This window comes from Aquarana catesbeiana, unplaced genomic scaffold (genome assembly GCF_042186555.1).
Source record: "Aquarana catesbeiana isolate 2022-GZ unplaced genomic scaffold, ASM4218655v1 unanchor233, whole genome shotgun sequence".
Lineage (NCBI taxonomy): Eukaryota > Metazoa > Chordata > Amphibia > Anura > Ranidae > Aquarana > Aquarana catesbeiana.
Window position 1 is genome coordinate 4,970,910 of NW_027362661.1, and position 20,483 is coordinate 4,991,392.

At 44.3% G+C, this 20,483-nt stretch overlaps 1 protein-coding gene across 1 annotated transcript in view; it reads left to right on the forward strand.

Annotated features, from left to right (window-relative positions):
- Positions 1–2,811, forward strand: part of LOC141121906 (uncharacterized) — an 89,799-nt gene extending 86,988 nt beyond the window's left edge. Inside the window, 1 exon segment of the mRNA XM_073611662.1 lies at positions 136–2,811. Within this exon segment, the coding sequence (XP_073467763.1) occupies positions 136–999 (864 nt within the window). The 3' untranslated portion in view covers positions 1,000–2,811.
- The last annotated feature ends 17,672 nt before the right edge of the window (positions 2,812–20,483 follow it).

The window sequence follows — 20,483 nt, forward strand, 5'->3', positions numbered from 1 at the left end:
ACACAGTATAGTCCAGGAGAAAACCCGGCTACCTCAAATGTCCATCCGGCACCACACAGTGTAGATGGACCATCATATTTCTCTTATCCTGAGGGACCTCAGACTGTGAGGGATGGCGGAGTTCCAACAGATAAGAAGAGGTTTTCCTGTACTGAGTGCGGGAAGTGTTTCCATTCTAAATTTCATCTTAATGAGCATAAAAGATCTCATACAGGGGAAAAACCATATTCCTGTTCTGAATGTGGGAAATGTTTTACACAGAAGTCCCATCTTTCCAGACATCGGAGATCTCACACGGGGGAGAAGCCGTATTTCTGTGCTGAGTGCGGGAAATGTTTCTCTGAAAAATGTAATCTTGATGGGCATAAAAGATCACACACAGGGGAGAAGCCATATTCCTGTCCTGAATGTGGAAAATATTTTTCACGGAAGTTTGATCTTTACACACATCAGAGATCTCACACAGGGGAAAAACCTTATTCCTGTTTTGAGTGTGGAAAATGTTTTTCACGGATGTCTGTTTTTTACAAACATCAGAGATCTCACACGGGTGAGAAACCTTACTCCTGTTCTGAGTGTGGGAAATGTTTTACACAGAAGTCCCATCTTTGCAGACATCAGAGATCTCACACGGTGGAGAAACCGTATTCCTGTCCTGTGTGCATGAAATGCTTTTCACAAACGTCTGATCTTTACCGACATCAGAGATTTCACACGGGAGGGAAGCCATATTCCTGTCCTGAGTGCGGGAAATATTTTTCACAGAAGTCCCATCTTTACACACATCAGAGATCTCACACGGGGGAAAAACCTTATTTCTGTCCTGAGTGTGGGAAATGTTTTTCAGTGAAGTCCAGTCTTTACAAACATCAGAGATCTCACACGGGGGAGAAACCTTATTCCTGTCCCGAGTGTGGGAAATGTTTTTCACAGAAGTCCAATCTTTCCAAACATCAGAGATGTCACACAGGGCAGAAGCCATATATCTGTCTTGAGTGAGGGAATTGTTCCTTACTGAAGTCCTTTGAAATTTCTAGCTTCTATCACCACAGAGTGGTACTGTGGATACAGACTTAATACATGTACCACACCCTTAATTAATTGGAAGTCAATAATAGAACTTAAAGCTTGGACTTTTTAGGCACACCAGTACACAATGTTAAAATCAAAATATCTTTACTGTATAATATATAAAATAAACAAACAATTTAGCTTAAAATTCACGCTAATGTATACTGTCTATATGATAGAGTATTGGCCACTCATACATCAAACCATTGCACTACATAGGAAATTGAAATGGTTGTAAACGGTAAAGTTAATTCTGGAGTGCTTGATGTACTGTAGAATTGTGGCATACTGAATCTTGGCTCGCTCTACATGTTGTGCGCCCATTGCTTCTTCAGGTGCTTAAGACAACTATTATGTGTGAAAAAGACATAAGCAACATACATAAATATCTTATATTTAAACATATGAATATCACAAAAATAGTGTGTAAGTAGAAAAATTCCGATTGACTACCCACAGAGGACCAACAGAATGAGTACCCAATCCAAGTGGGAGGGGCAAACCAACAACTATAGGGGCGTGTGTAACATGATATTAACAGGGTAACAATATGTATAATATAGGTTTAAAGAAAAAACAAAGTAAGAAAATCTAACAAAAAAAATCATATAGATAGTATACATTAGCGTGAATTTTAAGCTAAATTGTTTGTTTATATTGTACATTAAAGTGGATGTAAACCCAATGTCATCCTTTCTAAACTACTGCTATAGGGGTGTGGAACATCCAATCCCGGCAGAGCAGCAGAAGAAAGGAGTAGGAGGGAATTAAAAAATAATGCATGTGTTAGGCTAGTGCACGAGATATGTAAATCACCTGTCACTCACAGCAAGGGGGAGGATTTGACAAAGTTTTTCTCTGTTTGTCAAGATTTATCTCACTGAACAATAAGAGGATTGCTCAGAGATGGATTAACTCTTTGTGGCAAGACTGGGCTCAAATGATAGGAGATCTTATACTCTATAGTATGACAAAAAATAAAAAATTTTCGGGTTTACATCCACTTTAAAGATATTTTGATTTTAACATCGTGTACTGGTGTGCCTAAAAAGCCCAAGCTCTATGTTCTATTATTGACTTACTGAAGTCCTGTCTTCCTGTACATCAGGGATCCCACACAACCCTTGAGGTGTATTAGTGCCTTGAGTGCGGGAAATGTCATCTATATGAATGTTGCTGGACATCACAGCTCTCATGTGGGGAAGAAGCACACCCTGATATACACCTCAGATGTACTCCATGGCTGATCTTCATCATGTAAGAAACAGTTCATCAGGAGATCAGAGATCACCAAAGACATGGATGAAGTACCATGTTGTCCATTGATAGCAGTAGAAAAATAAAAATGGAGTCATGATCTTTCATTGGCTGAGTACATTTTGTGGTGTAAGTTTTCACAAACATTTACAGGTCTGTTTAAAAAATAAAAACATTATTTGAACAAATGTGCACTGACAAGTATTTGCCTATCTGTGAGCAATGTTGGCCGTATTTATTTCATATAGTGATTTACTATGATCATCAGCTCCATCTAATGTCCATAATGTGGTACAGTGGAACCTCGGATTACGAGCATAATCCGTTCCAGGAGAATGCTCATAATCCAAAGTACTCGCATATCAAAGCGAGTTTCCCCATTGAAGTCAATGGAAACAAAAATAATTTGTTCCGCATTGACTTCAATGGCATGCAATACCGCATGCGGCCAGAGGTGGAGGGGGCGCCGGAGAGCCTCAGAAATGGCCAGAAAGGCCCGAGGGCACCTCAGCTGACCTCGGCAAACCTCGGAAAGAGTCCGTTCCTGAGGTTTGCCGAAGTCAGCTGAGCTGTCCTCGGGCCTTTCCGTGCATTTCCAAACAGTGCCCCCCCACCTCAGGCCAAACGCGGTACTGCACACGCTTTGGCCTGAATCATGCTCGTTTTGTGAGACAACACTCGCAAACCAAGTTACGATTTTTAAAAATACAGTGCTCGTATTGCGAAACGCTAGTTAACCACGTTACTCGCAATCCAAGGTTCCACTGTAATCCACTTTTTTTTTCTGATGGAGAAATTTCAGGAAAAATACTTCAGTGTGGCCACTATATGGAGCCAACAATCATAGGAAATTCCTGTGTTGATCTACAGTCAGAATTTGTAATGTCTGGAGAAATGCTTATGATGATAAGGTGAACTGGGCACCACAAAAACTCTGAGAAGAACCAGGGCAGCCATGTTGTTCAGAATTTAGACGTGATGTGTATATCCTTTCCATGTGCACCTTACTGCCAAGTCTGGTTATAGATGGGGGGTTGTCACCTATCTGCACAGCTTGTCGGCAGAATTTGGCAGGGGGGGACACACTGGATGCCTTCAGCTGTCATTATGCTCTTGCTGGGTCTCCAGTGTGTCCCTGTGCCTTTTGAGGAGTGGGCTTCCTCCAGGCAAACCTTCCCTTAATCTATCCCCTGCTTTATGTGCTCCAACCTGAAGACTCTGAAGCCTCGTACACACAATCGGATTTTCCGACGGGAAATGTTCGATGACAGGCTGTTGGCGGAAAATCTGACCATTTGTACGCTCCATCGCACAACTGTTGTCGGATTTTCCGCGGACAAATGTTGGATAGCAGGTTTTAAAATTTTCTGCGGATAAATGTCTGTTGTTGGATTTTCCAAGCGTGTGTACACAAGTCCATCGGACAAAAGTCCAAACTACAAACACGCATGCTCAGAAGCAAGGACGAGCCGGAAGCGGTCGGTCGGTCTTGTAAACTAGCATTCGTAATGGAGAATTAACATTCGTGACGCGGCAAATTATGAAATCTAGAAATGCAGCGCACAATTCTCTTCTTCTTTAATGGGATAATAATGAAGCTGCTTTGCTGGTGATACTGATGGAGTTATGGCAAACACATTTTCAAAGGCTTTTTTTTTTCTAGTGATAACAAGAATAATATTATTATTTTTATTTTTTTGGGCCACAACACCATTATCCCGTAGTTTTTAAGATCAAAGATACAACTATCCCTTGTCAATTTTACATTGTATTTTTTTAAATGTAACCGCCTACTCCCAAACTGTCATTTGAAGTAAAACACATAGCCAAGTATTATTCTCCACAATGTTTTTATTGTGCATTAAAAAAAGAAAACAAATAAAATTAGACATGCTATCTGCCAATAGAACTTAACCAAAAAGTGCATTCTATGCATCCAAAAATATAGAAAATATAACAAATCAAATCATTAGTCAACCAAAAGGAATGTCAAAGCAATAACTCCAAGGCCAATAATAAATAGCACGTTATCGCCTCCGATTCCGCAACATGGCTGGTTGACGAGCGGCCATTCAGAAACGAACTGAAAAGCACGAAATGAAAAGCGCAAAATGAAAAGCACGAATCAACACTCACCAAACTTCTACTAACACGAAATTAGCAGAAGGAGCCCAGAGGGTGGCGCTAAAGAGCTGAAAAACCACGTAGTATGTCACTATGTTTGTGATTGTTGGCCAACAATTGTGTGCCGTGTGTATGCAAGACAAGTTTGGGCCAACGCCCTTCGGACAAAAGTCCACGGTTTTGTTGGCCAACAATCCAGTCCTGTGTACGAGGCTTTAGGAGCACAGTATATAGAGCAGCCTTGGTGTGGGCACTGCAGCTTACAAATATATTTGAAATGTGTGCTAGACTAAACTAGAACCTCTGTTTTTAGTGTGAAATGTTAAACATACAATTTTGTTTTGTCTTTTTGCAGGCTGGCAAGTGTGCTGGGAAATGTTTATGTTGTCTGTGATGTAGAATAGGAGACACCTAACAGCAGTGATCTTCTTTCCATAATCCCGGGAAGGCATCTTCTGAAATTCACAAACTTTTAGCTGCATTCCAACACATCCTTATCAGTCCATTGATAGGACACAGCAGAACCTCTTACCCAAATCAATCAACATCACAACAAAGCATGGCAGACAGGCAACCCTTTGATTTAGTCCTCATGAACCTCATTACCAACACCTAACAGAATACACATCCCAGTCTGACTCTAATAGTCATCATAAACCCTTCAAGTCCAGGGTTAAGTAATTGGAACAGCAAGCAGATATCTGTCCTCGCTAATAGTATCAGACTCATTGTCTGTCATAAATAGTTCAGCAGGTAGAAAAGCCGAATACACATTTCTGGATGGCTATTATGGGATATTACTACCCACAAAGTCACAATGTAAGTATATATTATAAATCCTGAGATGATACCAGTACAGCAAGAATAAGGACACCTTTACCTGTCTCTATTAACCACTTCACCTCTGTGGTTTTTATTTTTGCGCTATAAAGAAAAAAAAAACTACAATTTTGAGAAAAAAAAACAATATTTTTTACTTTTACAAAAATGTAAAAAATCACATTTCTTCATAAATTTAGGCCAATATGTATTCTGCTACATATTTTTGGTTAATCTCAATAAGCGTATATTGATTGTAGATACGATGACTTTTGTGCAAACCAAACTATGAGATATTTTTATTTATTATTATTATTATTATTATTTCAGGTACTTTTATATAGCACTGTCAATTTTCGCAGTCCTTTACGTATACATTGTACATTCACATCAGTTCCTACCCTCAAGGAGCTTACAATCTAAGGTCCCTAACTCACATTCATATATACTAGGGCCAATTTAGACTGAAGCCAATTAACCTGCCAGCATGTCTTTGGAGTGTGGGAGGAAACCGGAATACCCGGAGGAAACCCACACAGGCAGAGGGAGAGCATGCAAACTCCAGGCAGGTAGTGCCGTGGTTAGGGTTCGAACAAGCGATCCTTTTTACTGCTAGGCGAAAGTGCTACCCACTACACCACTGTGCCGCATTTTTATTTATTTATTTTACTAGTAATGGTGTTGATCAGCAATTTTTTGCGGGACTGGGACATTGCAGCAGACAAATCGGACACCTAACTGACACTTTTTTGGGAACCAGTGACATTATTACAGTGATCAGTGCTAAAAATGTGCACTGTTACTGTACTAATGACACTGGTAGGGAAGGGGTTAACAATAGGGGCGATCAAAGGGTTAATTGTGTCCCTAGGGAGTGTTTACTAACTGTATGGGGGATGGACTGACTGGGTGAACACAGAAATCTGTGTTCCTGCTTAGGAGCAGAAGATCTTTGTGTCCTCCCCTGTCAGAACGGCGATCTGCCGGTCTGCCTCTCTGGGGACTGATCATAACCCCCGGACCCACCGATTGGCCCCCCCTCTGGCCATTCAGCGCACGCGCACACGTCCCCTGCTATCTTTTTCACAAAATGACATACAGGTACGTCATAAAAATACATAAGTGACGCCAGTCATGCCGGAAGTTGCGTCGCGTCACGACTGATGTCACTTCCGGTCTCGTGGAAAGAACGTCAGTAACTGCGCTTGCTGTATTTTCTTCTCCATTTTATGCCTGCTTTTAACTTACGTCTGTAAGTATGCATTTTTGTGTGCAATAAAACCCGTTCTTAGCTTACTTCATTATTAGTCCATCTCTTTCCTTTTGGGTACCTGTTTTTATGGCTGAGATATCATCTTGAAGAAGTATTTGTCATCAAGTCCCATCGTTGAATCTGCCATCCGTTGGATATTGTTACAAGTCTGTATTGACTCCCAGACTGAAAAGCTGGGTGTTGTGATCTGGTGAGTGGAGACACATGTAGGGGTGTCTTGGTACACCTGAAAATTTCTGAATTTTTTTTTCTGCATATTTCCATATATTTCTGCAATTTTTTGCACACCAGATGTGAAGCATTTTTTCAGTTTTTTATGGACTTTATGTTTTGTTTTTTTCACTTATGATGGGTTTATGTTTGTGAGCGCTGTATTTATGAATTTTTATTGTGTTCAAGTGTCCAGCACTTTGTGTTTAGCAGCTTCATTCATTCCATCAGTGCGAGTTTATATTTAGATTATGTATTTTTTTATACAGGTACGTCGTTTCATGCAATAGAGCTGACCTGCCGCAGTATATGTACTGTGGCTGGTTGGCAAGTGGTTAATTAGCAGCATTGTAAGCCTGGACACCTCTATATTAGAAGGTACTGAAGGGAGGTGGGACACATTACCTCTCTTTGCTGAAATAGGTATCTGACACCCATCATATTTATATTCATTCAAAAGCTAATTTCATGCTGGACAATAATATACCAATTACCAGAATGTAACCTGTAGGTAATCCAAGATATTAATACCTATAGAAAACTGTATCTGAGGGCATATCAGCTACATGGTCATAAAACCCTGTGACATCCCATCTGCCACGCCTCAGGACTTCTCATAGCTTATCATTGGTCAGATCCTTTCTGTCCACACCTTCCTCAGGAACCTTAGCTGTCCTTTACCTTCAAACAAGAACATCAGCCAAGATGTCTGAGAAACAATGATCCATCTTATGGTCACTGATGGGACTTTGACAAATGCACAGAACCAGGCCTTTCTTAAGTATTTTCACTCTTAAACCCTCTATGTTTTCTGTTGGATTATTGTTTATTTTCCTTTGTAGGACCTTTTTCTGTAAATATTTTGTTTGCACCATTTTACCTGTTTTTCTTATTAAACGATATTACACATTAGGGACGATCTTAAAGAACCCCGTCTCTTTAAAGAGTGCCACAATATGGTAAATCTCTGGCATATTCCTGTCTGTGGTGTTATGGGTTTATCAGGGAATGCCTGAAAGATTAATTAATTTGAGTAATTTTACGTCAGTGCATTGTCATTTTGCTGTGGTATTGTTCTAAACATGGGAAAACTGTGCCACTTTACAGGCATACTAAGGGGACCCCCCAGGCATGATATTTAAAGGAATATTACATTTTTATTGTTTCACTTTAAGCATTATTAAAATCACTGCTCCCGGAAAAACTGTAGTTTTTAAAACTTTTTTTTGCATTGATACATGTCCCCTGGGGCAGGACCCGGGTCCCTAAACACTTTTTATGACAATAACTTGCATATAAGCCTTTAAAATAAGCACTTTTGATTTTTCATGTTCGTGTCCCATAGACTTCAATGGTGTTTGCATGTTCGTCTGAATTTTTTTGCCTCTTCGCAAGTTCTGGTGTGAACCAAACCGAGGGGGTGTGTTTGGCTCATCCTTACTAGTAATGGCAGCGATCTGTGATTTTTATTGGGACTGCGGCAGCCAGATCGGACACTTTTGACACTTTTTTGGGACCATTGACATTGATACAGCGATTAGTGCTATAAAAATGCACTGATTACTGTATAAATGTCACTGGAAGGGAAGGGGTTAACACTAGGGGGGCGATCAAGGGGTTAAATATGTTCCCTATGTGTGTTTCTAACTGTGGGGGGGATGGGGCTGACTAGAGGAGGAGACCGATCGTTGTTCCTACTTAGTAGGAACAGAAGATCTGTCTCTTCTCTCCTGTCAGAATGGGGATTTGTGTGTTTACACAAATCCCCATTGTGTGTTTGCCGCCCTACATATACGACGATTCACACAAGAGAGCCAACTTGCCACCGTATATATCAATGGGAGCCGGTTGGGAAGTGGTTAAAGCATATGGTTCTTTAAGCCCCTCCCACTATTGATGCAATCTGATCACACCCACAGTTGTGGCGCAGCGCCGCTATATTGCCACATACCATATTTCTTGGGGGGTGCAAAAAAAATGACCAGCCCTGGGAGCCAGATGTGCCAACTACGCCACTGGGTAGAGAGGAGAGAGAACACACATCTGCTCTCCACCCCTTCTTGTTCCTGACCTGGAAGTGACATGTATCACATCACTTCCGGGTCCCTGTTGACAGTTTCCTCGGCCATCAAAGCCAGGAAAGAATATAATGCAGTGTGATCTATATTGCATTACAGTCTTTGCATTAGTCTTTTAGACCCTGGATGTCTCATTAACTCCTTTGTATCCACGCTATAGCAGAATGACGGCTACAGCCGCGGACCTGCTTTGCCAGGACACCATAATATGGCGTCCGCCCTATTGCACACTCCCCGCCTGCCCCCTGCAGGTCACGCACGCTGAGATCACCGAGTCAATGAGACTCGGATGATCACAGATTGGAGTAAGGGGCCGATCCCGGGCCCTTTACCATTTGATCAGCTGTCAGCCAATGACAGCTGATCACGTGATATAAACAGATTGGTAATCGTTTTTTTTTCTCCTCTCGCCGACAGCTTGAGAAGAAAAAAAAGCCAATCACCGGCTTCTGTGAAAGGGACATCGGTCCCGAAGAGGAAGAGGTACAGCTACATCATCTGTGCCCACCTGTGCTGCCTGCCAGTGTCCACCAGTGCATATCAGTACCACCAATCAATGCCACCTATCAATGCCAACCATGCCTGTTTGCAAAATTTTAAAACAAAATAGAAAACTGTTTTTTTTTTTTTCAAAATATTCAGCCTTTTTTCGTTTTTTCAACAAAAATAAAAAACCCAGCAGTGATTAAATATCACCAAAAGAAAGCTCTATTTGTGTGGAAAAAATGATAAAAATTTAATTTGGCTACAGCGTTGTATGACCGCGCAATTGTCATTCCAAGTGTGAGAGCGATGAAAGCTGAAAATTGGTCTGGGCAGGAAGGGGGTTTAAGTGCCCAGTAAGCAAGTGGTTAAAGAGAACCTGTCATCAAAAAATCATCACATTGGGGACTTTTTGTCCTCTTTATTTCTCAACCTTTTTTTAAGTCAGAACGCCTTCCAAAATTAGGGACAGTCTTGAGGCACCCTCCAAAATGATGGGACAGTCTTGAGGCACCCTCCAAAATGATGGGACAGTCTTGAGGCACCTTCCAAAATGAAGGGACAGTCTTGAGGCGCCCTCCAAAATGATGGGACAGTCTTGAGGCGCCCTCCAAAATGATGGGACAGTCTTGAGATGCCCCAAATTAAAATGTAAAAATCATTCTAATAGTTCTACATAATGCAACAACATCCACACACATAGGACACCCAACGTTATAAGTGACTTATTCTTCCAAAGCAAATACACATTTGCAAACTGGTACAGTCTAGTATTCCAATGTTTCTCTTCTCCCTCACTCTTTTTCTCCATCACTCAGCTAATGGGACCCCAAAGCTGATGGAGAGAGGCGGGGGAGGGTCTCACAAGGATGATATTCAGGCAACTGACATCCTCCTTATCAGCTCATGATGTCATTGATAGATAAAGAAGGCATCCCCATAGGGTGGTACTGTGGAAGCCAATATAATAATCCCAGATTTTAGACAAATTTGGTCCAGTGGACTCAAAATGGACTTTATAGGCACCACAACACACCAAGTCATCTAAAAGTATATATTTTTATTTGTACAAAACACAGAAAAGTTAAAAAGGACAAACAAAGTGAATTAAAAATCCTAACAAGAACAGCGAGTGCAACTATCACATATACATCACCATAAACCAAACACAGGCCAAACTGTAACCGGACATAAATTCCATATAGAAGTGGTCAAGGCAAGTAATTTGCACCCCCTAACCTGTGGACTTTTAGCACCCAAGAATGGGGACCCAGGTTCCTCCACTCACAACCTGAGCCTCTGATTGGCTGCCTGCAGCCTTTTATTATTGGTTAGATCTGAGATATCTTTTTGAGTATGACTGCAGTAGCCAGAATCAGAAACTGCAGGCATACTATAGAAGACGGTCAGACTGCAGACATACTACAGTAGACGTAAGAGACTGCAGACATGGTACAGGAGATGGTCAGAGACTGCAGACATGGTACAGGAGATGGTCAGAGACTGCAGACGTACTACAGCAGATGGTCAGAGACTGCAGACATACTACAGGAGATGGTCAGAGACTGCAGACATACTACAGCAGATGGTCAGAGACTGCAGACATGGTACAGGAGATGGTCAGAGACTGCAGACATAGTACAGGAGATGGTCAGAGACTGCAGACATAGTACAGGAGATGGTCAGAGACTGCAGACATACTACAGGAGATGATCATAGACTGCAGACATAGTACAGGAGATGATCAGAGACTGCAGACAGAGTACAGGAGATGGTAAGAGACTGCAGACATAGTACAGGAGATGGTCATAGATTGCAGACATACTACAGGAGATGGTGAGAGACTGCAGACATACTATAGGCAGGGCATTTTTTCTCAGAGAATAAGTGCAGGAACTTAACCACACCACCACCGCATAACAGTGGGAGATTCTTAATGGGGCATTGTTAAATACTACTGCCTTCAGAGACTGCAGACATACTACAGAAGATGGTCAGAGACTGCAGATATACTACAGGAGACAGTCAGAGACTGCAGACATACTACAAGAGATGGTCAGAGACTGCAGACATACTACAAGAGATGGTCAGGGACTGCAGACATACTACAGGAGATGGTGAGAGATTGCAGACATACTATAGGCAGGGCATTTTTGCTCAGAGAATAAGTGCAGGTACTTAACCACACCACCACTGCATAACAGTGGGAGATTCTTAATGGGGCATTGTTAAATACTACTGCATTCAGAGTTCAGCAGTGCAGTATGTACAGATTGCAGAGTTCATGCGTGTACTGCGTACAGAGTGCAAAGTTTAGGAGTGTGCTATATAGAAAGTGCAAAGATCAAGATTATTCTAAAGACCAAGTGCAAAAATCAGGAATACCCTACGTACAGAGTGTAAAAGTTAGGAGAGCACTAGGTACAGAGTTCAGAGTGCACTTCGTACAGAGTGAAGAGCTCAAGAGTGCACTGCATGCAGAGTTCAGGAGTGCACTATGTACACCATGCAGAATTCAAAGTGCAGAGATTAGGAGTGTGCTATATACAAAGAGAAAAGATTAAGATTCTACTAAGTACTGAGTGCAATAGATCAGGACTGTCCTATGTACAGAGTGCAAAGTTCAGGAGAGCACGAGGTACAGAGTGCAGGGTTCAGGAGTGCACTACATACAGAGTGAAGAGCTCAAGAGTGCACAGAGTTCTGGAGTGCACTACGCAGAGTGAGCAGAGTTCAGGAGTGCACTGCAGAGTTCATGAGTGTGCTACGTAGATTGCAGGGCTCAGGAATGCATGTCTCACAGGACAGTTTACAACCCCATGTCCAGTACAGAGCTCTCCTCCCACACCGAAATTCCTCTCTTCCCCATCTACAAAGTATCAGAGAGAGGGGCTGCTACAGAAGAGCAGCTACCCCTTACAGTTGTAGGGCGTTGGTGCTAAATGGGGGTAGGGTGGGGGTGTCAATGTGCCAATTTCTAACTTGGAGGAGAGTTGGAACATTGGTGCTAAGTGGGGGATATTGGGGATACATGGGAGGAGATGAGAAACAGTTTGGGATAAGTGGGAGGAGAGGGAGGGGCATTTGGGATAAGTGGCGAGACAGGAGGGACATTGGGGATATGTGGGGGGAGAGAAGGGGCATTGGAGATAAGTGGGAGGAAAGGATGGGCATTGGGGATAAGTGGGAGGAGAGGGGGACATTTGGGATAAGTGGGGGGACATTTGGGATAAGAGGGAGGAGAGGGGGGACATTTAAGATAAGTGGGAGGAGAGGGGGGTCATTTGGGATAATGGGGATAAGTGGGGGGACAGGAGGGACATTGGGGATAAGTGAGAGGTTAGGAGGAACATTAGGAGGGACACTGGGGATAAGTGGGGGGACAGGAGGGACATGAAGGACATTGAGGATAAGTGGTAGGACACTAGGAACATTGGGGGGACAGGAGGAACATTGGGAAGACAGGAGGAACATTGGAGACAAGTGGGGGGACAGGAGGAACATTTAGGGGACATTGGGGATAAGTGGGGGGACAGGAGAAACATTGAGGGGACAGGAGGGACATTGAGGATAAGTGGGGGGACAGGAGAAACATTGAGGGGACAGGAGGGGCATTGAGGATAAGTGGGGGGGGCAGGAGGAACATTGGGGGACAGGAGGGACATTGAGGATAAGTGGGAGGACAGGAGGAACATTGGGGGGACAAGAGGGACATTGGGAATAAATGGTAGGACAGGAGGGACGTTGGTAATAATTGGGAGGACAGGAGGAACATTGGGGGGTCAAGAGGGACATTGGGAATAAGTGGGAGGGCAGGAGGAACATTGGGGGGACAGGAGGGACATGGGGATGACAAGAGGGACATTGGAAATAAGTGGGAGGACAGGAGGAACATTGGGGGGACATGAGGGACATTGTGGATAAGTGGGGGGGACAGGAGGAACATTGGGAGACAGGAGGGACATTGTGGGGACAGGAGGAACATTGAGGATAAGTGGGTGGACATTGGGGATAATTGGGGGGACAGAAGGGACATTGGGGGGGACAGGAAGCGCATTGGGGATAAGTGGAGGGGACATGAGGAACATTGGGGGGACAGGAGGGACATTGAGGATAAGTGGAGGGACAGGAGGAACATTGGGGGGACAGGAGGAACCTTGGGGGACAGAAGGAACATTGAGGATAAGTGGGAGGACAGGAGGGACATGAGGGACATTGGGGATAAGTGGGGGAGAGCATGATGCTCTGTGTATGTGTGTAGTGTACACTGTGTGAGTGTAGTGTGCCCTATATGACAGTACTGTACATTGTGTCACATACCACAGTTCACTTGGTCAGGAAGATCCCCAGAGATGTAATTTCACCACATGTGCATGTGGGGTAGAACAGGCGCCACCGTGCCAGTGCCGGATTGGCTGCCACAATAGGGAAAGGGGAGATCCAGTTCAGAGTGGAGGAGGAGAAGATGGCGGAAGCTCACAGCGAGGCGGAGGCGGGACTCCCAGAGCAACGCAGCCCTACCACCACATATGACCCTGTTCGTCTAATCACCGGGCACCCGCTGCCCATACCTGAGCTGGAACATGGCAGCTGGAGCGTAGTGAGTGACACCGTCCGTACACATAGTTAGCATTAGGACGGAGTGACACTGGCACCGGATGCTGTGCCCCCCTAAATTTTGCGCCCGGGGCTATAGCCCCCTCTGCACCCCCCGTGCTACACCACTGAGTGGTATTCAACTGCTGAGAAATATCCAGATAGTTTAAAAACAGCGTGAATTAAACCTGTGCATCAATGGTAAGGGAATCCAAAATTGTGAGCAAACAAGCAAGTGGTGTCTATAAAGTCCATTTTGAGTCCACTGGTCCTAATCTGTCATGATGTCATTGGTTGTTAGGAGGTTGGCAGCTAGAAGGTTGTAATGGTGTACAATGAAAACCTGAGGCTTTGTGTAACTAAAAGACTTCATCCACCCTCCGCCTTGTATACAATCTTGGGGCAATTATTCGGCATTTTGCCAAGGCGCCCCTGAAGAAACCTCAAGGCACCCTGGTTGAAAAAGGCTACTCTATGTGGTGAAAAAAAAAATATTTTTTTTAAATTGTACAAAATTATTTTTAAACCCAGGCACATAACCTCTCCAAAAAACCTGAGACCCCACCCCTACACAAACATAAACTCACACATTGGAGCGCCTACCCCTGAAAATGTTGATTGTGATACATGTTACATATCGCCAGAATGAGAGCAATAATTCTACATCAGACCTCCTCTGTAACACTAAACTGATGACCTATAGGGGGCTTTTAAAGCGTCGCCTACAGAAAATATAGGGTACAGAAGTCTGTCACCATTTCACAGGCACACGCAAATTTAAGGTGACACGTTGGGTATCTATTTACTCGGTGCAACCTCAACTTTTTTATTTTACCATATTAATTGTGTTTTTGTGCCTCCTAAAATGAAATTTAGTGTGTTTTTTACTAAAATGTTGTGTTTCCTAGACTTTTTTGGTAATATTGTGTAACAAAAAGTTAGAACTACCACTATTTTATTCTCTAGGGTGTCTGCTTTCAGAAAATATGTAATCTTTTGGGGGTTTTATAAAATCTTCAGACCTAAAATTATTTTTTTCCTCCCTCACGCAGAATGACAGCCAGGCGGGGATTCCATTATCCTGACTGGATGTTATATGATGTTCCGGAAAAGTAAGCCTCTCGCGCGTGCAGCGATTGATGGTGCGGTGAGTCATTCTGACACACCACATCTCCAATCTCGGTAAAGAGCCTATGTCGTAGGTTCTTTACTATGTGATCAGCTGTGTCCAATCAAAGCTAATCACATCGTAACCAGGAAGTGCCAGTTATCGGCTTTTCTTTATTCATACTGACAAGGTGTGTGTAGAGGAGAGTCAATCAGCATCTCTCCTGACAGGGGAGGATCTGCACTGATATTCAGCATTGATTATTAGTGCAGACCCATCAGCGATGATGGCCAGTGATGATCACCAGTGCCTGCCTGTGCCCCACCACATATGCCAATCAGTGCATATAAGGGATGCTTGTCAGTACCTCCTCATCAGTGCCATCTATCAGTGCTGCATATTAGTTCCTCCTCATCAGTGCCCATCAGTGGAGAAAAACTTACTTATTTACAGAATTTTTTAACAGAAACAAAGAAAACCTTTTTTTAAATTTTTCTGTCTTTTTTTTATTTGTAGCACAAAAAAATAAAAATGCCAGAGGTGATCAAATACCACCAAAATAAAGCTATATTTATGGGAAAGAAAAATGTCATATGGGTACAGTGTTACATTCAAAGAATGACAGCGCTAACAGCTGAAAATTGGCCCGGGCAGGAAGGGGGTGAAAGTGTCCAGTATTGAAGGGGTTAAACATGTGGGCAAAAAATGCAAAAAACGACTGATAGTGAAAAGGTTAAAGGTAACGTTCACCTTTGGGAAGATGTTACATGTTCCTGTTGCGGCTCCAAGTCCTCTGTTTGACAGCAGTGCCGGGCGAAGTTCCCCGTACCGGCTGTCACTTTATGACGAGTGCGGCCGTGCCATTCATTCACAGAGTTCTGTCCTTTGCCGATGTCGGCTTGTAGTTTTCAATGACCTTGAGTGTGAGTGTGAACAAGTCTTGCTTTTTGACAGCTGGTGATTGCTGGGTTGCATTTTTAGGTTCTATTTCTTGTAGCTTTTTAACATCTTTTTCTGACACTTTTTAACCACTTCCCGCCCGCCCTATAGCGGATTGACGTCCGGGAAGTGGTTGTGTTATCCTGACTGGACGTCATATGACGTCCAGCAGGATAACATGCCGCAGCGCGCCCCAGGGGGCGCGCATCGTGGCGATCGGTGGAGCGGTGTGTCAATCTGACACACCGCTACACTGATCTTGGTAAAAAGCCTCCGGCGGAGGCTCTTTACCACGTGATCAGCCGTGTCCAATCACGGCTGATCACGCTGTCAATAGGAAGAGCCGTTGATCGGCTCTTCCTCACTCGCGTCTGACAGACGTAAGTAGAGGAGAGCCGATCGGCGGCTCTCCTGGCAGGGGGGGTCTGCGCTGATTGTTTATCAGCGCAGCCCCCCCTCAGATCACCCCACTGGACTACCAGGGATGCCACTAGGACCACCAGGGAAGGGGCAACGTGGATGGCCAGGTATGTACCCCATGGCCATCCACATGTGCCCAATCTGTGCCAATCAGTGCCCACAAATGGGCACTGATTGGCACTATTATATCCATGATCTGCCCAGATCTGCCCAGCAATGCTTTTTTTCAGTGCCACCTGTCATTGCCCATCTGTGCCAACTGTCATTGCCCATCGGTGCCACCTGTCAGTGCCCATCTGTGCCCATCAGTGCCCACCTATCAGTGCCCATCAGTGCCACACATAAGTACCCATCAGTGCCACCCATATATACCAGTCAATGCCACCTACGAGTGCCCATCAGTGCCGCCTATGTGTGCCCATCGGTGCCACCTATGAGTGCCCATCAGTGCCGCATACCAGTGCCACCTATCAGTGCCCATCAGTGCCACCTATCAGTGCCCATCAGTGCCGCCTATCAGTGCCCATCATCAGTGCCCGTTAGTGCCACCTCATTGGTGCCACCTCATCGGTGCCCATCAGTGCCGCCGTATCAGTGCCCATCAGTGCAGCCATATCAGTGCCCATTATTGAAGGAGAAAGCGTACTTATTTACAAAAACATTTAACAGAAACAAAGAAAAACTTGTTTTTTTTTGAAATTTTCGGTCTTTTTTTATTTGTTGCGCAAAAAATAAAAACCGCAGAGGTGATCAAATACCACCAAAAGAAAGCTCTATTTGTGGGAACAAAATGATAAAAAATTTGTTTGGGTACAGTGTAGCATGATCGCGCAATTGTCATTCAAATTGCAACAGCACTGAAAGGTGAAAATTGGGCTGGGCGGGAAGGTGTCTAAGTGCCTGGTATTGAAGTGGTTAAAACAGCTTTTTTTTTCTTTGCTTCCTTTAGCCTACTAATTAAGGGGAGTGGTTAATTGCTCACAGGTGCTTGAGGCCTATATAACCTTGTGTAGAACTCATTGTGAGCCTGCTCATTTTTGAGTCTGCTGGAATTCTGTCCAAGTGGAACTGGTCTAAGTGGTGAGTTAAAACCAGAGTTAGTGGAAGTGGTCTAAGTGGTGAGTTAAAACCAGAGTTAGTGGAACTGGTCTAAGTGGTGAGTTAAAACCAGAGTTTAAAACAGGAGGTTATAGCGGGGGTCATAGTACCTGTGTGGTGTGAGTACCTGAGTGTTGTCTGAGCAGTGTGTGTGGATCGTTAGTACTTGTGTATTGTGTACTGTATACTTGTGTATTGCGAGTGCACGTAGTTCTGCGAGTGGTCTGCGAGTGCACGTAGTTCTGCAAGTGGTCTGTGAGTGCACGTAGGTCTGCGAGTGCATGTAGTTCTGCGAGTGCACGTAGTTCTGTGTGCACGTAGTTCTGCGGGTGCACGTAGTTCTGCGAGTGCACGTAGTTCTGCGAGTGGTCTGCGAGTGCACGTAGTTCTGCAAGTGGTCTGCAAGTGCACGTAGTTCTGCGAGTGCACATAGGTCTGCGAGTGCACATAGCTCTGCGAGTGGTCTGCAAGTGCACGTAGGTCTGCGAGTGCACGTAGGTCTGCGAGTGCACGTAGTTCTGCGGGTGCATGTAGGTCTGCGAGTACCTGTGTACTGTCTTGTTAAGTGCCTGTGTATTGTCTTGTTGAGTATTACTGTCAGGAAGCTAGTTGTTGGGTAATTTGGACAGGGCATAATCCCCATTAAATGTTATAGGTACTATGCCCGGAGGGTGTGGAGAGGCAACTCTTTGTACATCTTGCGGCAGGTATGCGTTCCTTGATCATCCGATCGAGGGTGAATACTGCTGTGCAAAATGTAAGCGCATTGTTTCCACGGAAGCCCAGGTTCTGAATCTGGGGAAGCAACTGTCAGAACTGATAAGACCCTCCATACTAAAGTAGAGCCAGGAACGTACATGGCAGGTGCCGGCAGGGGCCAGCACAGAGGCGGGTGGAGACAAAGAGGTGCAGGCACTAGCAAAGAGTAGATGGGTGAGAGTCAGGAAGGGTAGAGGGGGAAGTGCCAGGGAGGCCGATCCAGGGCTGGAGCATCCCAATAAGTACGCTCCATTGGTGAAACCAGTCAAGGATCAGCACTGCTGGAGATGAGGGACTCTCCTAGCTGCCAGGGGAAGAACTCCTCCAGTGAGAGTGGGGGGGGGGGTGAAGCAAAAGGGAAAGGAAAGACAGATTCTGGTGGTAGGGGACTCAATTCTTAGAAGGACAGAGTGGGCAATCTGTAACAAAGACCTGAAGCGCCGAACAGTATGTTGTCTACTGGGCGCTCGGGTTCGGCACATCACAGATCTGGTGAACAGATTACTGGGAGGGGCTGGGGAAGACCCAGCTGTCATGGTGCACGTTGGCACCAATGACAAAGTCAGAGGCAGATGGAGTGTCCTAAAGAACAATTTTAGGGAGTTAGGAGCTAAATTGAGGAAAAGGACCTCCAAGGAAGTATTCTTAGGAGGCAGAGGGAGATTAGGGAAGTAAACAAGTGGCTGAAGAGCTGGTTTAGTAAGGAGGGGTTTGGGTTCCTGGAGGACTGGCCAAAAAGTTAGAGGGGCTTTTAAACTAGGTGATGGGGGGGGTCCAGAGGTAGAGATAGTCAGCGCGGAACATATTCCAGAGGGTAGTATTGGGGGCATTAGTGGTAGGTTGACCAAAGCACATAATCCCAAGGTAAGTATAGTAGCAATTCCTAGTTACAATCTCGGAACAGCTAATGAGAGGATAATATGCGACCAGTCTAAACTACGTGGCATGTTTACCAATGCCAGGAGCCTGGCGAACAAGATGGGTGAACTAGAGATACTGTTGTACGAGCAGGATTTGGATTTTGTGGGAATTTCAGAGACCAGGTTCAACAACTCTCATGATTGGCTGGCAAACATTCAAGGGTATACCCTTTATCGCAAAGATAGAGAGGGTAAAAAAGGGGGAGGGCCAGACCATTGTTCCTAATTTTTACAGTCTACTGACTGGAATGGTACCAGCTGATTGGAGAAAAGCCAATGCAGCACCAATATTTAAAAAGGGCCCAAAATACATCCCTGGGAATTACAGACCAGTTAGCCTAACATCAATAGTATGCAAACTCTTGGAGGGGATGATAAGGGACTACATACAAGATTTTACTAATGAGAATGGTATCATTAGCAGTGATCAGCATGGGTTCATGAAGAATCGTTCTTGCCAAACCAATATATTAACCTTCTATGAGGAGGTGAGTTGCCAGCTAGATAAAGGAAGGCCTGTAGATGTGGTGTATCTGGATTTTGCAAAAACATTTGACACAGTTCCCCATAAATGTTTACTGTACAAAATAAGGTCCGTTGGCATGGACCATAGGGTGAGTACATGGATTGAAACCTGGCTACAAGGGCAAGTTCAGAGGGTGGTGATAAATAGGGAGTACTCGGAATGGTCAGGGGTGGGTAGTGGGGTCCCCAAGGGTTCTGTGCTGGGACCAATCTTATTTAATTTGTTCATAAACGACCTGGAGGATGAGGTAAACAGTTCAATCTCTGTATCTGCAGACGATACTAAGCTAAGCAGGGTAATAACTTCTCCACATGATGTGGAAACCTTGCAAAAAGATCTGAACAAATTAATGGGGTGGGCAACTACACGGCAAATGAGGTTCAATGTAAAATAATGCATCTGGGTGGCAAAAATATGAATGCTGGGGGGAGAACCTCTGGGGGAATCTCGGATGGAAAAAGACCTGGATAAAACGATAATTCTCCCGCTCTACAAGTCTCTGGTCTGGCCACACCTAGAATATGCTGTCCAGGTCTGGGCACCAGTCCTCAGGAAGGATGTACTGGAAATGGAGCGAGTACAAAGAAGGGCAACAAAGCTAATAAAGGGTCTGGAGGATATAAGTTATGAGGAAAGGTTGCGAGCACTGAACTTATTCTCTCTGGAGAAGAGACGCTTGAGAGGGGATATGATTTCAATATACAAATATCGTACTGGTGACCCCACATTAGGAAAAAAACTTTTTCGCAGAAGAGAGTTTAACAAGACTCGTGTCCACTCATTAAAATTCGAAGAAAAGAGG